Below are 19,374 nucleotides of genomic sequence, written 5' to 3'. Positions count from 1 at the left end.
AGATTAGGTTTTTTTAATTTTGGCAATTACTAAAAATTAAAACAAGACATGAAGGAAAAATGATTTGTGGTGATTCAAGAAACCTAATCAAACAATAATGGACACCTAATAGCAAGACAAGAAGGCAAAAGAATTCTTTCAAAAAGTTGATCAGGTAGGTACCATAATGAATCAAATGTGTGGTTGCAGGAGGAAATTATATCAAAAAACATTAATGATGTAAACATTTATCATTGAATAAAATCAATTTTTTGCAACATTCCCAAAACGTTTTTATGAAACCTTTGTAAGTTGACTTTTGAAGGTCTAAAAATTATCCTTAAAACCACTGTTTGACTGGTATGCTAGGTACAAAAACTGAGACTTAAATTCATACATAACTTAACAAGATATGGTGTATAGTATATTAACAAGTATAAAGTTGACCTTAAAATTTTAGACAATTTTATTGTCTAAAATTTTAAGGTCAACTTTATACTTGTTCATACATTAAGTGCAGCACAAAAATTTCAGATGATAAAATTGTCTAAAATTTTAGGGCCGATTCTTTTGTCCATCCAACCTTTCTTGTGAGTGCAAAACAAATACCCCTGATGGAAACTTTTTCCATCATCCTTTTTCTTCTGAAAATAATAATTCTGTATTGGAGCACTTTTCCAGAAAAACCAATTTGCAGTAGAGTATTAAACAGGCAGCAAAGGAATGGCTATGCTGTTTAATTAATGCAACCCCACCTACACAGACACATAACAACAATAAGAGAGAGATATCAGTTTATCATCTATTCCTGTAGGTTCTGGTTTTGTGCCCTTCTACACGAGGAAATGCAGATTAAAAAATGAAAAATTATACTCAAGAAAATGCATAAAAGATGGCAGCATTCAGCAATTATGAGCTAACAACAAAGGGCACAGGTGCAAAAAAAGAGACAGCAAAATTGAGATGTGCCTTGGGTAGAAAAATACTTGGAACATTCGGTGTGTCACTATAAAATTCAGCAAACTTTCAAGCTTTCCTAAGTCATACATTAAGTACAGCACAACAGAGTATTATAATATTTATTAGAGTATTATATTATTTAATGTTTCTTTATTTCATAGTAGTACAGTGCTAGTAATATTATAGTTACTTCAGCAACTGTATATTTCTTTCAAGTTTTGCTTATTGAGGCATTATTATGAAGTGCAATAAAAACCAAAGCAAAATTAATGAGTGATTAATTAAGCTTAGATTATCTTCATATTTTAAAAGGCACATAAACTTTCATGTTTTATCAAAAAAGTAACTGAATATATTAAAAATATATCTAATACAGTAGCCGGTGGGGTATGGTAGTTTTATCAGCTGGTGTTCTAGCATTTGAATTACCCAAAATATACTGAAATATCTGGAGTATTATTTTACTTGACTTTAAAATATTCTAAAAAATTATTATTTTTTTGAGTAAGTAAATCAAAAAATAAAATATGAAGTTACCTGAATAACACAAATCTCACCAGGCTCCACTGCCATTTTGCCAAATTCAGTGATGATAAAAAGTATCCCTTCTTGGGGAACTAAAAAATTAAAATTTAATGGAATACAGTGTACATAAATAAATTTAAAATTTATGGCTGGTTTTAATTTCAAGACACCTTTTTTTGAAAATGAAATAATTGCTCCTATTACCAATGTATAATGCATTTCTGTTTTGAATTCTAGTACTGAATTCCAAAATATTAAGAATTATACATAATAATGTTTCTTCAGAATAATGTGAATGGAATAATGAAATATTTTGCTTTTATATTCATTTTTTTTGACATTTATAAAATAAAATCCACCATAATTGGATGCTATATTAACTTAAAAACATTTTATCAGATAACAAGTCTGAATTACAGCAAACAATTCAGCCATCATCACAATCATCAGAATTAGCATACAGCTGCTGCACACGTGAGATCATCACAACTGATAGTATAAACAACCAAGAGTAAACATAACATCTAAATGTAATTTTTTTTTTCAATTTAGTTTATTTGCACAATACCAGCAGGTAACCTATATCCAGTACGATCATGTGGGAGTAAATCTAGATTTTGGAGGGCTGCTCTCTCCCGAGCTTTTTAAAAATTTCGAAACACTCTCAATGGTGTGATGATGGACTGAGTGTTACTTTTAGGTTTATACAGAAATTGAGGATAAAAATAAAGGTTTTAGTATTGCAGAATATTCATAACTATAACTGTGTAAGAGCTGCTTTTGTCTCCTTAAAAAAATATGAAACATTTATTTTTTTATATCCAAGCACACCTAAAGAAAGAATGCATTTTCAAAGGCCTCAATCTACTCTTGGCTAGATTACATTTGGATGACAAGAGGCAGTCATACTTTTCTATTCTAATTCACTGGCCTTTGAATTTCTCCAGCTTTCCACCTCCTCTGGTTTTATTGGTTTTCATGAAATAAAAAAAAATTAATAAATGATCTTCTGTCTAATGTAGTTTGTTCATCTTATTCCCAACTATACAATTAAATTCTCTAATGGGCATATCTTGGACTCAACTTTCCTTTTTATTAGACATCTAAAAGAAATATAATGTCTGTTTCTTGGCTCTTTTATAATGTCTTCCTGTTCCTACAATTAAGAATCCCTGTCTTCCTACATATTTTACATCAATCTCTCCACTTTTTCCCCAATCAACTTACTTCAAAAAACATTACTTTCTCTTCTAAGCAAATTCTTCCTCTACATTTCTTAACTTTACAGCTTTTGACTCTGTCAACCCTTAGACTGTGCTCTCCATTAGACTTTCTTTATTATTAACAGGGATGATTACATTTTATCCATTCTTTTTTTAATCACACACACTAGTTAACTCGTGATAGTCGAATTCAATTCTAGAATGATCTCTATACGAATTCCATAGGATGGCACATTAGCATTAGTTTAGCATCAGCCAAAAAAAAAAAAAAAAAAAAAATCATTTCACTCATCCATTCACTCCAAATGCCTGTCTAGCTCAGGCTTAAATTTATTTAAGGCTATCAAATTCCACAACAAGAGATGGAAGTCTGTTCCAGTAATCAACAACCCGCTAGCTAAAGGCAAATTTCCGGACATGTATTCTACAACTGTCTTTCCTCAATTTGAATCTATGCCCCCTCATGTTTGTAATCTGAGCAAGAGGAATAATCCCACCAAGCTTGCTCAACCCATTCAAGGTCTTACACACAGTGGTGATATTCAAATTATTTAACAACCGGCACTCTAAGATAAAATTATGAATAAATAAATAAATAAATTTTCTGTTTATACTCTGGGATGACCAAACGGTCAGAGGAGTTCACAAGATAGACAGAATACAAAAAACAGCACTGTATTCAGCAGTCACGGGCTTGAACCCTGGTCACTCAAGGCACATGTACTTATGCACCCACACACCTGACCACTAGGCTACGGCAGCAGGTAATCAAAAATAAGAAAAATTAACTGTAATGGCAAGAAAAAGAAACAAATTTTAATTAATATAAATAATACTGAAATAAACATAATTTTTAGCCAACAATGTTGTAGTACAACACATTATTCTAATAATTTCCAAATCATTGATTGGTTTTGGGAAATTGTTTTTGATGCCTTTTCTTTGACATGATTATCGCTTGCTAGATGATGTCCCTACCTGAGCCATGATTTGACATAAGGAATTGCATCAAATTCTTCCAGCGATTTTCCCATTAAATTGATGGTCATTAGGTGACCATCAATTTAATGGGAATAATAATATTATTCATGGTACTAAAGCCTCTTTCAGCTTCCACAGCATTAACAGCAATAACTTTTAAGATTCTTTTAGCCCTTAAAATACTGTTAGGCTCAGGCACATTATTATACATGATATCTCTGCTATCAACGAAATCTCGAAAGTTATTTACTGGAATATTGTATTTAATTAGTTGACTTAATTGTTTTAATTTATTTTCACCTTCAATCCATGGAGCTTCACAAACATGACCTGGCCAAGTTTCAGGGTTTAATAGGTTGAAATAGCTCAGAAGATCATTATAGTTTTCATTTACTTCATCGAACAGCAATCGCATTCTCATAAAATGTATTAGACGATCAAACAATTTTTCTCTTGGAATCGATGTTATTTTTTGCTTTACTTCAAATGGTATATTATACTTCTTATTTTTCATAATATCTTCTGCCTCTTTTTCATGTGGTCCTTTATTTGATTTCATATATTCAATTGATTTTATTGTTCAACGAATTAATCTATCAGCTTTGATTAATGAAATATTTCTTTCTTGTAAAGCTGTAGAGAGTATTGAAATCTCTGCTAGGATGTCATTCGTTTTTTTTTTTTTTTTTTTTACTCCAGAACAGCCAAAGTCTTACAGAGGAGGAATATAACAATAAAAATACATATTTATTTACAGTCAATAAATAAATGGGATATAATACAACATATACAATGGGATATAATACAACATATACAATGGAATATTACATATTACAGGCAATGATGACAGAGATTTGTGTATTTCTAACACCTCTGTTATTACAATTTCTTCTTCTTATTATTATTATTATTATTAGCCATATGGTGCAAGGAAGCCTGAGGCTTATGCTGCATCAGCCAAAAAAAAAAATTTCTCTGAATTACCCCGAGAGAGAGAGAGAGAGAGAGAGAGAGAGAGAGAGAGAGAGAGAGAGAGAGAGAGAGAGAGAGAGAAGGAAATTACCAAGAAAAAGAAGAATGATAATATCCATCTTGTTTGATTATAATTTATAGTTTACTCTGAATTATATTATTGAGTTATTAGTGAATTATATTATTATTATTATTATTATAATTATCCATTTTTTTTTGAAAATTTATTGTATTTTTTATTTTTATTATATATATCTTTTTTTTCTTTATTTATTGAAATATTTAAAGTTAATATATTCATTTTTTTTCTTTATTTTTTTAATTATTTATTATTTTCATTTTCTAGTTACTTGATTATGGAACCTTTGTAATTCTTTTTCGATATTGGTATCTTCAGCTAGAATATCAATGTTGGATTCATTTAGCAATCTTGCAGTTCTATTGAAATAGGTTGAAATAGATTATATGTAAATTTAACTATTACAATAGCTCGGAGGTGTCCAGCTTTCCAGCCACGAGATGCATCAGGAATTTGCAGTCTGCCACAGCCCTTCTTTGGGAGAGTGCTACATCCTGAAGTGAGTGCACCATTCATAATATGATTTTGTGTCCATTTCCAACCTAGACTTGTACACTAAGAATCTGACTATGGATTTCTGAATACATTCCAGCTGTTTTATGAATATTTTCGTGTGAGGATTCCAGATCTGTGAGGTATATTCAAGTACTGGGTTAATGATCATTATACATGCTGTTTTTATGAGTTGTATGTTGGAGAAGTCAAAGCAGATTCTTTTAAGTGTCCAAGGGATTTAGAGGCCTTGTTTTGTTATTTGGTTTTTAGGAGCATTAGCAACTAAGGCCATATTGCTCCGGGATATGCGGTGGTCATTTCCTGACCTTTCCGCATCCTCCGTATTTGGTGGTGACGGACTCGAACCCCCAGTCTAATCAAGAAGTGTGTGCTACGCACTGCTGCTCCTTCCCACCTGGCTATGGAGGCGCCTTTTAGAGGCCTTTGCTGTGGTCTTATTAATATGTATGTTGACGTTTCCCTTGGCAGAAATCCATACTCCCAAATCTGAAACCTCTTGTACTTTCTTTATCTCATGGTTATTGGATTTATAGGAATAATTGATTTAATGTTTTTTATGATAGTCTGCAATAGAGATGGCGCAGCATTTGTCTAAGTTCAGTGTTAGGCCATTATTTCTAATCCACAGGGTGATAGTGGCTAATCCTTTTTCCAATATTTCACAGTCGTATTGATTTTATGGTTTTGTATATTTTGAAGTCATCTGCATATGAGAGCATTTTGGTGTCTACAGGTTGTATAGAATCTTGTATGTCATTAATGTATATTGCAAATAATAGAGGACCAAGAGGAGAACCCTGTGGCACTCCCATTTGGATAGGAAAAGTGGGGGAGTAACTCCAATCAAAAAGGACTATGACCTTGTATTGACCTTGCTCTGGTGAGGTTTCATTTCATTAAGGCCAAATCTTTAAAAAAAATTTCATTTTCGAAATGTTTCACCATTCCCACTCCATGATTTTTATTAAAGTGAATATACAAAGTTTCATAGGACTTCCAAACAGCTTTTTCAGTACTAGCATTGCAGGCTGCCCATCGAGATCCAAATATTCTCCCTATTTTCAGTACTTTAGTTTCAAACCCTTTAGAAATATCATTTAACTCTCTTTGGTACTTATTTGAAACATGAAAATAAAGATAAAGTTTATCAAGAAAATGCCAAAAGTAGTTTACTTGTTTTACATCTCTTATTGCATCACCAAGAGACAACTGAATACAATGGGCAAGACAGTGCCAGATACAAACATTTGGAAATATTTCTAAAATTTTGGCAGAAACTCCTGACTTTTTTGCTAACATGACACTGGCTCCATCTGCACAAAATCCAATAAGATTTTCACATAAATAATTTTCATTGAAACCATACTTCTCCAGAAGTGATATCAAAGTTTGGTAAATTATTTCAGATGTTGCCTCCACAAGATCAACAAAAACTGTTAAACTATCTTCAAAGTTTTGAATTTCTGATTTTAAATAAACTATTAAGGTGCTCTTATGTGAAATAGTTGAAGCTTTATCAATAATAACAGAAATTTTACTACGTTGACTTATCAGTTTTCCAAAAACTTTCTTTCTTATTTTCAGTGGAGCTGTGTTTGGCAACAAGTGGGACCATAAATCTAGAGTGCAAAGATACTCCCCAAATCGACGTTATTCTTTTTTTTGCAAAGCTATTAAATGTTCCATGTCAGTGAATGGTTTATTGCTTTTAATTAAGGAATAAATTGTATTAAAGATGTTTATAGTACTGTTTAAATATTTTTAATTAGCCATGTCAATACTGTTTGAAATAATTTTTTTTTTTGGATGTTTTGATTATATGTAATGCTTTTTTGTGTGAAGCTGACTCATAATGTTCTTTCAGTTTTTTTCTCATTGATGATTACATATTCTTTTTATTAGAACTGTGAGCTTTGACAAAACATGATTGCTATTCTGATGAAATATGTAAGTGGTTAGCACTGAAAGTGCTTAAAGGTAAAGCCTTTGATCACCACTGGAATCCCGCATTCATATCACTGGCAATAATAAGTCATTTGCACTTATTTTTGAAATAATCCAATTGCTTTTCATTCCAGAAATGCAAATTGTTTATTGCATTTTGTATTAACTTCTGCACAGAATGAGAAAATCTTTCAGGCTGTATTAATTGTTGCACAGTTTTAGACAAATTTCCAAGTTGTAGTTCAATATCAACAGTATCACAGCTATCTAATGCTAATGCTAATGCTAATCTCTTGTTTGCTCCATTTTTATTGTTGAATGTTTAGTAGAAATGTTCAAATATTGATCCAAACTATGTTGCCTCTTCATTCTAAGGATTACGATTTAAACAATTTATTATAAATGAAATTTAAAAACACTACTCACAAAGTAAAACTCCACATGCGTTACTTATTGCTGTGAGTAAACTTTTGAGAATTAAGGAGCACACACTCAAGCTCAGTGCCTGAAATCAGCTTAAACTACTGACACAAAAAAGAGTGAAACCAGAAGGTTACAAGGGATTCAACTTATACTTCAGACCGATAACAATACAAATGCCGTAACGGCAAACTAGTTTCATGGGTAAACTTTGCTGAGATTTCCTGTAGTTCTCGTGTGGGCATTCTTTACCTTACAAAGAGTTCACACCTTGCCAGAGTTACCAACCTTAGAAAGCAAACCTTGGGAAGGGAACTGGCCTTGAACTTATATATTATGGTGTGAGTGCCAACACTACAACACTCCCCCACCCAATGCGGGCCAAAATCAACAGGAACGTTTTTTTTTTTTCTGGGTGAGTAAACTTGTCAGATTCTGCCCAACAACCGGTACAGAAGTTTTTAGACATTTTAACAACTGGTACAACCATACCAGTGTGTACCAGCTGAATATCACCACTACTTATACACCTCAATCAGCTCACCTCAGAGGTGCCTAGTCTCCAGGCACTGCAATTTGCAGAACTTAAGCCTATCTTAGTAAGAGCACCTCTTTGTTCCCCTCACCAATCTTGTTGCCCTTTTTTATACTCGTTCTAGCAATTCTACATCCTTCCTAAAATGGGGCCTCCAGTACCCAAGGTGTGGCATGACCACTGCCTTGTACAATGGGATAATCACTTCCTTGTCTCTTCTAGCAAAATTCCTATATATCATTGACAAGACTCCGTATCCTGCTCTGGAAGCCCTTCTGCACTGTTCAGAGAACTTCTTTTCATTCTCCACTTCCCCGAGTGTAGTATCACACAGTTGGTATGTTTCTCTTGGGTTACTGCTACCCATATGCAGTACTTTACATTTGCCAATGTTAAACTCCAGTTGCCACCTCTCCACCCCATCTGCTCAACTTTTACAGATCCTGTTGGAGTAGCATACTATCATTACTGTCATTAACAACCCTGTCAACCTTTGTATCATCTGCAAACTTGGACATTAAGCCTGATGCACCTCCATCAATATCATTGATGAATACACAAAACAACAATGGGCCCAGCAACAAACCCTGGGGAACTCCACTAATAACATTAGTCCATGAAGAGCAATGTTCATTGACCACTCTCTGTCATCTTCCACTCAACCATCCCTTTATCCATTATAGCAACTTGCTCTTAATGCCATACCAAACCAATTAGAGGCCTCTGTAGCCGAGTGGGCAGGAGCGGGAGTGCAGTAGCACACGCTCTTTGAGTAGACCGGGGTTCAAGCCCCTGACTGCTGAATACGGTCGATCTGCCAACCCGCACTGGACCAGCGTGGCAGATTATGGTCCATTTCCCTCAGCATGAATTGTTGAGGAGGCTTCCACCCTGCAGTGGGTTGATAATGGCTGCACTTTACTTTTTTTTTTTTTTACTCCAATTTGTACAGCAGTCTTCCATGTGCAACAGTATCAAAAGCTTTCCTGAAATCCAAGTATATGATATCAAAATTATTTTTGCATCCAGTTCCTTTGTGACCACATCATTGTATTCAATCAAATTGATCAGACAAGACTTCCCTTTAACAGGCACAATTTGTAGCTATTCTTCTATCACACTTGTGTGTATTGTGAAAAGTTGTTATTAAGTTATGCTTTGTAGCCTTCCTTAATATTTAAATAAAAATACTAAGAGCATAGTAAATAAATTTTATGAATTTGAAGTGTTGGTTGAGTTACCACATATGAACATTATAAGGATACTGGACATTATAAGGACATATTCTGATATAGAGGATGCAGATTTGAATATGATCAATACATGTATAGAAAGGATGGGCAGGATAGAGTGGGAAGGGATATGTTCTTGGTTGAGAAACACATACTAAGCTACATAGATTAAGTACACTCAACTGACTGAGGTTGTCAGTTTAACATTGAAATGTCACACTCTAGTGTGACATTTCAATGTTAAACTGACAAAAATGAACAAAAATGAGACTAATTAATTGAAACAAAATAATTGTGATAAGTGTAATGAACAGCTACACTAATAAATAGAGTAGACGTAAAACAGAATACAATATAATGAAGGATTTTAATTTTTCAGATACTGATTAGAACTTGTGGTTTGTCTGCTCACTTACAGAAGAAAATTTCTGGATTTATGGAATTACTTTTTTGTATACCAGCATGCTAGAGAAGCAATAAGAAAAAAAAAAACAATACTCTTGACCTGATTATCAGTAGTGACTTCATGCATTAAGAATCATCAATAACCATTAGAAGGCAGTGATCGTTATGTATTAATGTGAGATTCAGTTAAAGATGTAACTGCTGTAAAGAATAAAAGGAAGAGATTTTATAATGGTAATTGCAATGGTCTTAGACAATTCTTTTCAGTAGGAAAAGAATTTAAATTTGAAATTTGAAAATGGGGGTGGTCTAGATAGTAATCATTGAAGCTGTCAACTCGGATATACTCTTTGAGGTATAGACCTAACTGGACGTCAGATGAACTGCTGGGACTAGTGGCAGAGAATAAAAATGCATGGAATGCTTATAAATTATCAGGAAATACAAAATTCTACATTAAGCAGCAATGGTTAGAACTAGTCTGCAATCAAGTCACTAAGAGGATTATTCAGCTTTGCCAGATTATAAGCAATCTTTGGGTAAGAAAACAAGGAAATATAGCAAAGAATTCTTTGCTTATATTAACACTAGAAGAAAGGCTCCACATCATTCCACCGGATAAGAATGGCATAACTACTGGTAACCCTGTTCAGGTTGCTGGCAAACCAAATAAATATTCTACATTTACATTCACACATGAAAAAATTTTCAGGGATAAGGATACAAAAGTATTATGAGTGTGGTTCCAAAGGGTTCCATGTTGGGTCCCTTATTGTTATTAATATTTATTAATGATACTGATGTAAATATTTCAAGTTTTATATCTAAGTCTGCTGAATTGATACAAATGTGGGTATGGTGAATAAGTATTATTATTAATAGCCATATGGTGCAAGGAAGCCTGAGGCTTATGCTGCACAAGCCAAAAAATATTCCCAAGTTACCCTGAGAAAGAGAGAAGTAGAAAGGAATCACCAAGAAAGAGAATGATGATGATATCCAGCTTAGGACCCTGGGTGTGCCAAGCCCATACTCACCAGATGTGAGCCCCTGGGACATCAATTAAAGTATGTTACTTCAAGAAGATATACATATAAACTATGCAGATGGACTGGAAAATGTCAGTTGAGATTTATCATTGACAAATACACTGATGAGCCAAAACATTATGACCAGTGAGTCATTATGCAAATCGAAGCAACTGCAGGTGAACCACGGCGTGTTTGCATTTCAGAGGGCACCTCCGTAGCCAGGTGGGCAGGAGTGGCAGTGCTTAGCACACGCTTCTTGATTAGACCGGGGTTCAAGCCCATGACCACCAAATACGGAGGATGCGGAAAGGTCAGAGAATGACCACCGCATATCCCTGAAGCAATATGGCCTTAGTTGCTAATGCTCCTAAAAAAACCAAATAAAATAGCGCATATCAGGACACAGTATAAAAAACACCTGATACTGAGCTCCATTAATGTGTTACTCTTGTTCTTCAGATGGGAAAGGCAGCTGGTTGTTTGGTTGTTTTGTTGTTTATTGGCACATTGACAACAGAGATCATAGTGCGCCATGGGAAAGGCAGCAGACTTAAGCAAGTTTGACAAAAGGTCAAATTGTAATAGCCAGACGACTGGGCCAGAAATGGCACAGCTGGTGGGGGTGCTGACAGTCAGCTGTGGTTAGTACGTACCAAAAGTGGTCTGAGGAGAGGAAACTTATGAACCGCTGGCGAGATGTTGGACAACCACGGCTCACTGATGCTCGAGAGATACCATCCGGGAGAGCCTTTGCTCCGGGTGAGCAAAGGCTCTCCCGGATGGTACGTGGCAACAGAAGGGTGATGTGGCCAAACTTGTCGGTAATTGGAATGCTGGTGGCGGGAGTAGTGTCACAACACAGTACATCGAACCCTGCTGAAAATGGGCTGCATAGCTGCAAACCGCTCTGAGTGCCCGTGCTAACCACGGTTCACTGGCAACAGTGCCTACAATGGGCACATGAGCATTGAAACTGGACCTTGAGTGATTGGAAGAAGGTCGTCTGGTCCAATGAATCATGTTGCCTGTTTAACCATGTTGACAGCCGGTTACATGTGCATCATTTACCTGGGGAAGTGATGGCACTTGGATGAACCATGGGATGAACACAAACCAGTGGTGGCAGTGTCATTCTTTGGGTGATGTTCTGCTGGGATACCCTGGGTCCAGTCATCCATGTACTGGGCACTCTGACGTCTACCACCTACCTAAGCAGCTGAATCAAGTGCAATGGCTAGCTCTACTAACCATGTCCAGAGCCTGCCGGACAACTTCTACTATGGTCCTACAGGCACTGCTTGGGAAGATGCCAGCCCATCTGGAAATACAATATCAGTATCTTAAATACAGGCTAAGAAAGAATATACCCACCACCTTGGATGACATCACCATTAACCTACAAACAGAAAAGAAAGAGGGACTAACAAGGATAAGAAATAAACTGAAGGAGAGATGGCAGGAAATCTGGTCCACGGCTGAAGTGGAGAATATCACTAGGCGCTACATCCCGGAAGCCAGAGAATTGACCAAGAAAGAAAAGCTATGGATGGCACCTGGCCTACACGCAACATTCCTTATGACGGGACATGGTAGCATAAATGCCAAACTGCACCAACTAGGACTGGCTCAAGCACCGCACTGCCATTGCGGTGAAATAGAAACAGCTGACCACATCCTCGATGACTGTTATTACTATCAAGACCTCAGACAGGAGACCTCCTCCTTGGTGGATGCTATACCGCCAATGAATAAAGAAAACCTGATTGCAACAAAAAGTAACTTCAAGGCCTTTAACACATTTGCCACCAAGGCCTTCAAAAGAAGAGAGGATGCCTGAACTGGACCTGTCAATCGCTAACTCATGCACAACAATTAAGTAAGGACAACATCAAAACTCACCTTTCCGCTACTCCCCCCAGCATCCTAAGTGGGGAAATCTTTCTAGTTGCTTAACACTTATTTCTTCTATCTAGGGCAGATCTTCCCTTAGACCTGCCCCCTTTCTATCCCCCTCTTCTCCTTCTTCTACCTTGAGCCCTCCTAAAGTTCTCTAGGAGTGCTCAGAATTATGACAATAAAACGCGACATGCCTATGGACAATAATTAAATGACGACAACAACAAATCTCACCTTTTCCTCTACTCCCCCACCATCCTGAGTGGGGGAAACTTTCTACTTGCTTAGCACTTATTCCTTCTAACTAGGGCCGATCTTCCCTTAGACCTGCCCCCTTTCTATCCCCTTCCTCTACCTAGAGCACTCCAAAAGTTCTCTAGGAGTGCTCAGCATGATAATAGTAGTGTCTGGCATGCCTTCTCATGGTGGGGCTAGGGGTGGAGGCAGCGATTCAGTGCCTATGCCTTCCCCACCTGCTAGGTTGCCATTCTGGGCACTACACACAACAGAACAATAGCCAGAAGAGAGATGCCATATTACAAGAAGAAATGAAGCGGTTAATGGGGGAAACTGGGCTCCGCTAAGGCAACTCAACACACACCTAAACATCGTTGCTGACCAGGTACATCCTTTCGTGGTAATGGTCTGCCCTTCTGGCAATGCCGTCTTTTAGCAGAGAAGACGTCTTTTTGCCACAGAGCCCGAATTGTTCGAGACTGGTTTGTGGAACATGAGGAAGCCTTCCAGGTATTGCCCTGGCCTCCAAATTCCCCAGACATCAGTCCTATTGAGCATCTGTGGTTTGTGTTGGAACAGCAACTCTGAGCTGTGGTTTCTCAATCACGAACCTTAAAGGAGTTAAAGGATCTGCTGGTTACGTTTTGGTACCAGATACCACAAGACACATTCACAATAACTGTACAATCCTACACCAACCATTATTAAATAAATTAAGAGTTGTGTTGTATTAAGATAATAATGATAAAAATGAAATGAAATAAATAGAATAAATAATATAATTACACCGGTTAAAACTGATAAAATAAGATACCGGTCTGTACAATAAAAATATAAAATTTTAAAATATAATAAAACAATGTAGATAAAACACCGGATAAAAGCAATAAAACACCAATTAAAGCGATAAAATATCGAACCTTTCAGAGGCATCTGCCTCCTTTTTCAACAGTGAAGCTTATCGTATCTTAAATATCAGCAGGCTCACAGTTCACAGCATGTGTTTCTACAGGACCATGGGCAGTATTCTCCCCATGTGCACTGGAACCAGAAATGGCACAGGAGCGTGCCAGGTGGAACCATTCATCACATCCAAGAACCACAGCTTTGAAGAGGAGATGAATGCGGATTCCCCTGTCTCTATTAATAGTACTGCTCACAGAGGAATAAATCTGCAAGCTCTCAAGCCACTTGTGGTCCCATAATCTGTGTGTCCAGTCGACGATAACAGCTTCATCAGGAGAGATTTGATGGTGCTCCTCCCAAAAATGCTCTGCCGCAGCAGACCTCCCATAATCCGCAGTCTTTATACCGCCGTTTTATTTCACCAACATAACATTCCCCACAATCCAGACATTTTATCTCATATACGACCCCACTTACACATTCCATAGGTACAGGGTCCTTAACATGTGACACAACTGTGTGCAACCTCTGCCCTGGTAGATGCACACAGCGTGTCTGGCAATCGCGCAACACCCAAGTTATACACTCAGTTAGGCCTGGATAGTAGGGAATGTATGTAATGGCAATGGGTGTAAACAGCTCTCTATGTCCATGCTCCACTTCTCAGATACATTTATCTATGATCCTCTGGGGGGTAGCCGCATTTTGTGAGTTCTGCTGTGACACGTTTAATTTCTTCTTTTCTATCCACGGAGGTGCTGCAATGGGACCCAGCCCTATCCAGTAATGCCCTAATGACACTGTTTTTGTGATGGTTGGCTTGTGCTGTATTGTAATGTGTGTATTGGCCCCGGCACATGGGTTTCCTATACACACTGGTTTTCACTCTAGGGCCTTCCCTATGTATCAACACATCAAGGAAAGGGAGGGTACCCTCTACTTCCACCTCCGAGGTGAACTAATTAAACGGGGAGAAGCTATTGAGAAAACCAAGCATCTCATCCTCTCTCTCCCTCCGAACGATTGTAAACATATCGTCGACATATCGTTTCCATGCACACATGGGGAGAACCAATCCATCAAAAATCCTCCATAGCTAAATTTGCTATGACAGCACTAATAGGGGAGCACATTGGTGCACCGTGAACCAGCTTATACATTGTGGTTTGAAATACCATGGTGGTACTTGAGAGACACAGATCCACCCCACTACAAATATCCTCCATGCTTAATTCAGTCCTATTCCTTAGGGTGTTATCTTTCTCCAATGCCACACATGCACATTTAACCCCATGGTCAATAGGAATGTACGTACACAAGGATACCACATCAAATGATACCATAGTCTCGCCCTCTTCTATAACATGATCCCTTATAAATGGTACAAAGTCTCCACTATCCCTGATGGTAAAATTGGAATGTCCAACATTAGGAGAAATTAGTCTGGCTAAGAACCTGGACAGAGCATGTGTAGGGCTGCCTAAAAATGACACAATCAGCCTAAGCGGAACCCCTGCCTTATGAATCTTTGATAGGCCATAGATCCTAGGTAGTTGGCATCCCGTTGTATGCATTGCCCAATAAACATCTTTAGAAATCTTTTCAACTTTCAACCAACCTTGTAAAGTCTTGTTTGCCTGCTGTTCCAATCCCACCAAAGGATTCCTACAAGTAACCCATGACATACAGACACACAGGATTATTCATAGGAATCCGTTGGTGGGATTGGAATGGCAGATAAACAAGACTTTACAAGGTTGGTTGAAGGCTGAAACGATTTCTAAAAATGTTTATTGGATACTGCATACAATGAGATGCCAACTACCTAGGATCTATGGTCTACCAAAGATTCATAAGGGGGGTTCCACTTAAGCCGATTGTGACGTTTATAGGCAGATCTACACATGCTCTGTCCAGGTTCTTAGCCAGACTAATTTCTCCTATTGTTGGACGTTCAAATTTTACCATCAGGAATATTGGAGACTTTGTACGAATTATAAGGGATCAGGTTATAGAAGAGGGCAAGCACCATGGTATCATTTCATGTGGTATCTTTGTTTACACACATTTCTATCAACCATGGGATGAAATGTGCACATGTGACATTGGAGAAAGATGACACCCTAAGGAAGAGAACTCCGTTAAGTGTGAAGGATATTTGTAGTTGGGTGAAGCTGTCTCTCGAGTACCACCATGGTATTTCAAACCACAATGTATAAGCAGGTTCACGGCACAGCAATGGGCACCCCTATTAGTTCTGTCATAGCTATGGAGGAGCTCAAATCCAGGATTTTTGAAGGGTCGCTTCTCCCCATGTGTGCATGGAAATGATACACCAGAACTTTTTTAGATCCTGTTGCAGCAGCGTACTGTCATTAGTGTCATTAACAACACTGCCAACCTTCGTATCGTCTAAAACCTGGACATTAAACCTGATATACCATCATCAATATCATTAATAAATACAGAAAAGAACAATGGATCCAACACTGAACCCTGGGGGATTCCACTAATAACATTAGTCCACGAACAGCAGTGTCCATTGATTACCATTCTCTGTCTTCTCCCACTAAATGAATCCTTTATCCATAGCAGCAATTTGCCTCCAATGCCACACTGCTCCAATTTGTGCAGCAGTCTTCCATGTGCAACAGTATTAAAAGGTTTTCTAAGATTCAAATATATAATATAAAAATTATTCTTTGCATCCAGTTCCTTTGTGACTACATTATAGTATCCAATCAAATTGGTCACAACACTTCTCCTTAACAAACCCGTGCTGTGTCCGAGCTATAACTGAAGTCTTGTCTGGATGATCCTTCAGTGCTTCCATTAATTTCCATGGAACAGAAGTTAAACTAACAGGTCTCTAATTACCTGTGTCTCCCTTTGATCCTCCTTTGTGAATCGGGGTCACACTTGCACATCTCCAGTCCTTGTGTACCTCCCCTGAGTCCAAGGAAGCTCTCATAATTATGGCTAAGGGTTTGCTTACTTCCTTTGCTGCCTCCTTTAATATAACTGAATACCAATCACCCTAGGTTCCTTTCTTATGTCTATCTTCAACAATTTCTCCTCCATTTTTGCTCTCAGTTATTACAAAATCATCTAGTTCACTGCCAGAGTTTAATTTGCCTCTGGCATTCCCCTCCCTGAATAACTCCTCATGTGTGAATGTATATGCAAAATACTCATTTTGTTTATTAGCGACCTGAGCAGGATTATCAACAGTTGAACCATTCATATCCAGTGGACCAAACTGATTCATCCCCTTCCTTCTAGAGTTTACATAAGTAAAGAACTCTTTGTTGTTTTTCTTTGCATCCCTTGGCAAAGATTTCTCGTAATCTGATTTTGCCTGACTAACCTCCTTTGTGACTTGGTTACAGACCAGCTTATATCTATCATAGGCTTCCATGTCACCCATTAATTTATATGTATCCCATGCATTTTCTTCTCTGCCACATGTCTCATTAGTTCATCTGACATTAGCATTAGTAGAGGCATTTGATGCAAGAAAGCAAGCTTATGCAGCATCAGCCAAAAAAAAAAAAAAAAAAAACCCACTTCCACTTCACCCCTCCGTTCGTTCAAAATACCTGTCCAGCTGAGCCTTAAACTTATTTAGGCTATCAACCTCCACCACAAGGGATGGAAGTCTGTTCCACCAACCAACCACCCGCTGGCTAAAGGCAAATTTCCGCACGTCTATCCTATATCTGTCTTTCCTCAATTTGAATTTATGCCCTCTCAGGTGATTATTCTGAGCTAGAAGAAGAATCCCATCAGCATTGAGCATGCTTAAACCATTCAAGGCTTTATATACCTCTATCAGATCACCTCGCTGGTGCCTAGTCTCCAGACACTGTAATTTGCAAAACTTAAGCCGTTCTTCGTAAGAGCACCCCTTTGTTCCATTCACTAATCTTGTTGCCCTTCTCTGTACTCGTTCCAGCAGCTCTACATCCTTCTTGAAATGAGGCCTCCAGACCTGTATACAGTACTCTAGGTGTGGCCTGACCATCGCCTTATACAATGGAATAATCACCTCCTTATCCCTGCTGGAAAAATTCCTGTATATCATTGACAATACTCCATGAGCTACTCTTGCAGCCCGTCTGCACTGCTCAGAGAACTTCATATCTGCCTGCACAACCACCCCCAAGTCCCTTTCATTCTCTACCACTGTCAGTGTTGTACCACAGAGTTGATACGTTGCTCTGGGGTTGCTGTTTCCCATGTGTAGTACTTTACATTTGTCAATGTTAAACTTCATTTGCCACCTCTCAGCCCATCTGCTCAACCTTTCCAGATCCTGTTGCAGCAGCATAGTGTCAGTAGTGTCCTTGACAACCCTGCCAACCTTTGTATCGTCTGCAAACTTGGACATTAATCCCGATATACCATCATCAATATCATTTATAAATACAGAAAACAATAATGGACCCAACACTGAGCCCTGAGGGACTCCACTAATAACATCAGTCCACGATGAGCAGTGTCCATTGATTACCACTCTCTGTCTTCTCCCCCTCAACCACCCCTTTATCCATAGCAGTAATTTGCCTCCAATGTCACACTGCTCCAATTTGTGTAGCAGTCTTCCATGTGCAACAGTATCAAAAGCCTTTCTAAGATCCAAGTATATAATATCAAAGTTATTCCCTGCATCCAGTTCTTTTGTGACTGCATCATAGTATCCAATCAAGTTGGTCAGGCAAGACTTCCCCTTAACAAAACCATGCTGTGTCTGAGCTATAACTGAAGTCTTGTCTAAATGATCCTGCAGTGCTTCTTTAACCAGTGCCTCCATTAATTTTCCTGGAACAGAAGTTAAGCTCACAGGTCTATAATTACTTGTGTCAGCCTTTGATCCTCCTTTGTGAATTGGGGTCACATTTGCACATTTCCAGTCTATGGGTACCTCCCCTGAGTCCAAGGAAGCTCTCATAATTATGGCTAAGGGTTTGCTTACTTCCTTTGCTGCCTCCTTTAATATAACTGGATAGATCCCATCCACCCCAGGTGCCTTTCTTGTGTTTATCTTCAACAGTTTCTCCTCCACTTTACTCCCAGTTATTTCAAGATTCTGTAACTTACTGCTAGAGTTGAATACACCTCTGGCATTCCCCTCGCTGAATAACTCCTCATGTGTGAATGTCGATGCAAAATATTCATTTAGTTTGTTAGCTACCTGAGCAGGATCATCAACACTTGACCCATCAATATCAAGAGGACCAATCTGATTCATCCCTCTCCTTCTAGAGTTTACATAAGTAAAGAACTCTTTGCTGTTTTTCTTTGCATCCCTTGCCAAGGATTTCTCGTAATCTGCCTTCGCCTGCCTAACCTCCTTTGTAACTTGGTTGCATATCAACTTGTATCTATCATAGGCTTCTGTGTCATGTTGTTAATTTGTAAGTATCCCATGCATTTTTCTTCTCTGCCATATGCCTCATTAGTTCATCTGACATCCATTTTGGCCTAAACCTTGAACAATATTTCTTAGTTGGTATGTAAAGCCTAGTAGCTT

At 37.8% G+C, this 19,374-nt stretch overlaps 1 protein-coding gene across 3 annotated transcripts in view; it reads right to left on the bottom strand.

The window, feature by feature from the left end:
- Window positions 1-19,374, bottom strand: part of hgo (homogentisate 1,2-dioxygenase) — a 431,143-nt gene that overhangs the window by 162,291 nt on the left and 249,478 nt on the right. For all 3 annotated transcript variants that reach the window (XM_090379845.1, XM_090379846.1, XM_090379847.1), the window contains one exon: window positions 1,477-1,556. In XM_090379845.1, coding sequence (XP_090235971.1) covers window positions 1,477-1,556 — 80 coding nt within the window. The remainder of the gene's footprint in view (window positions 1-1,476; window positions 1,557-19,374) is intronic.

Source organism: Mastigoproctus giganteus, chromosome 8 (assembly GCF_048544385.1).
Source record: "Mastigoproctus giganteus isolate SK-2022 chromosome 8, ASM4854438v1, whole genome shotgun sequence".
Taxonomy (NCBI): domain Eukaryota; kingdom Metazoa; phylum Arthropoda; class Arachnida; order Uropygi; family Thelyphonidae; genus Mastigoproctus; species Mastigoproctus giganteus.
This window is presented reverse-complemented; position numbering and strand designations above follow the sequence as displayed.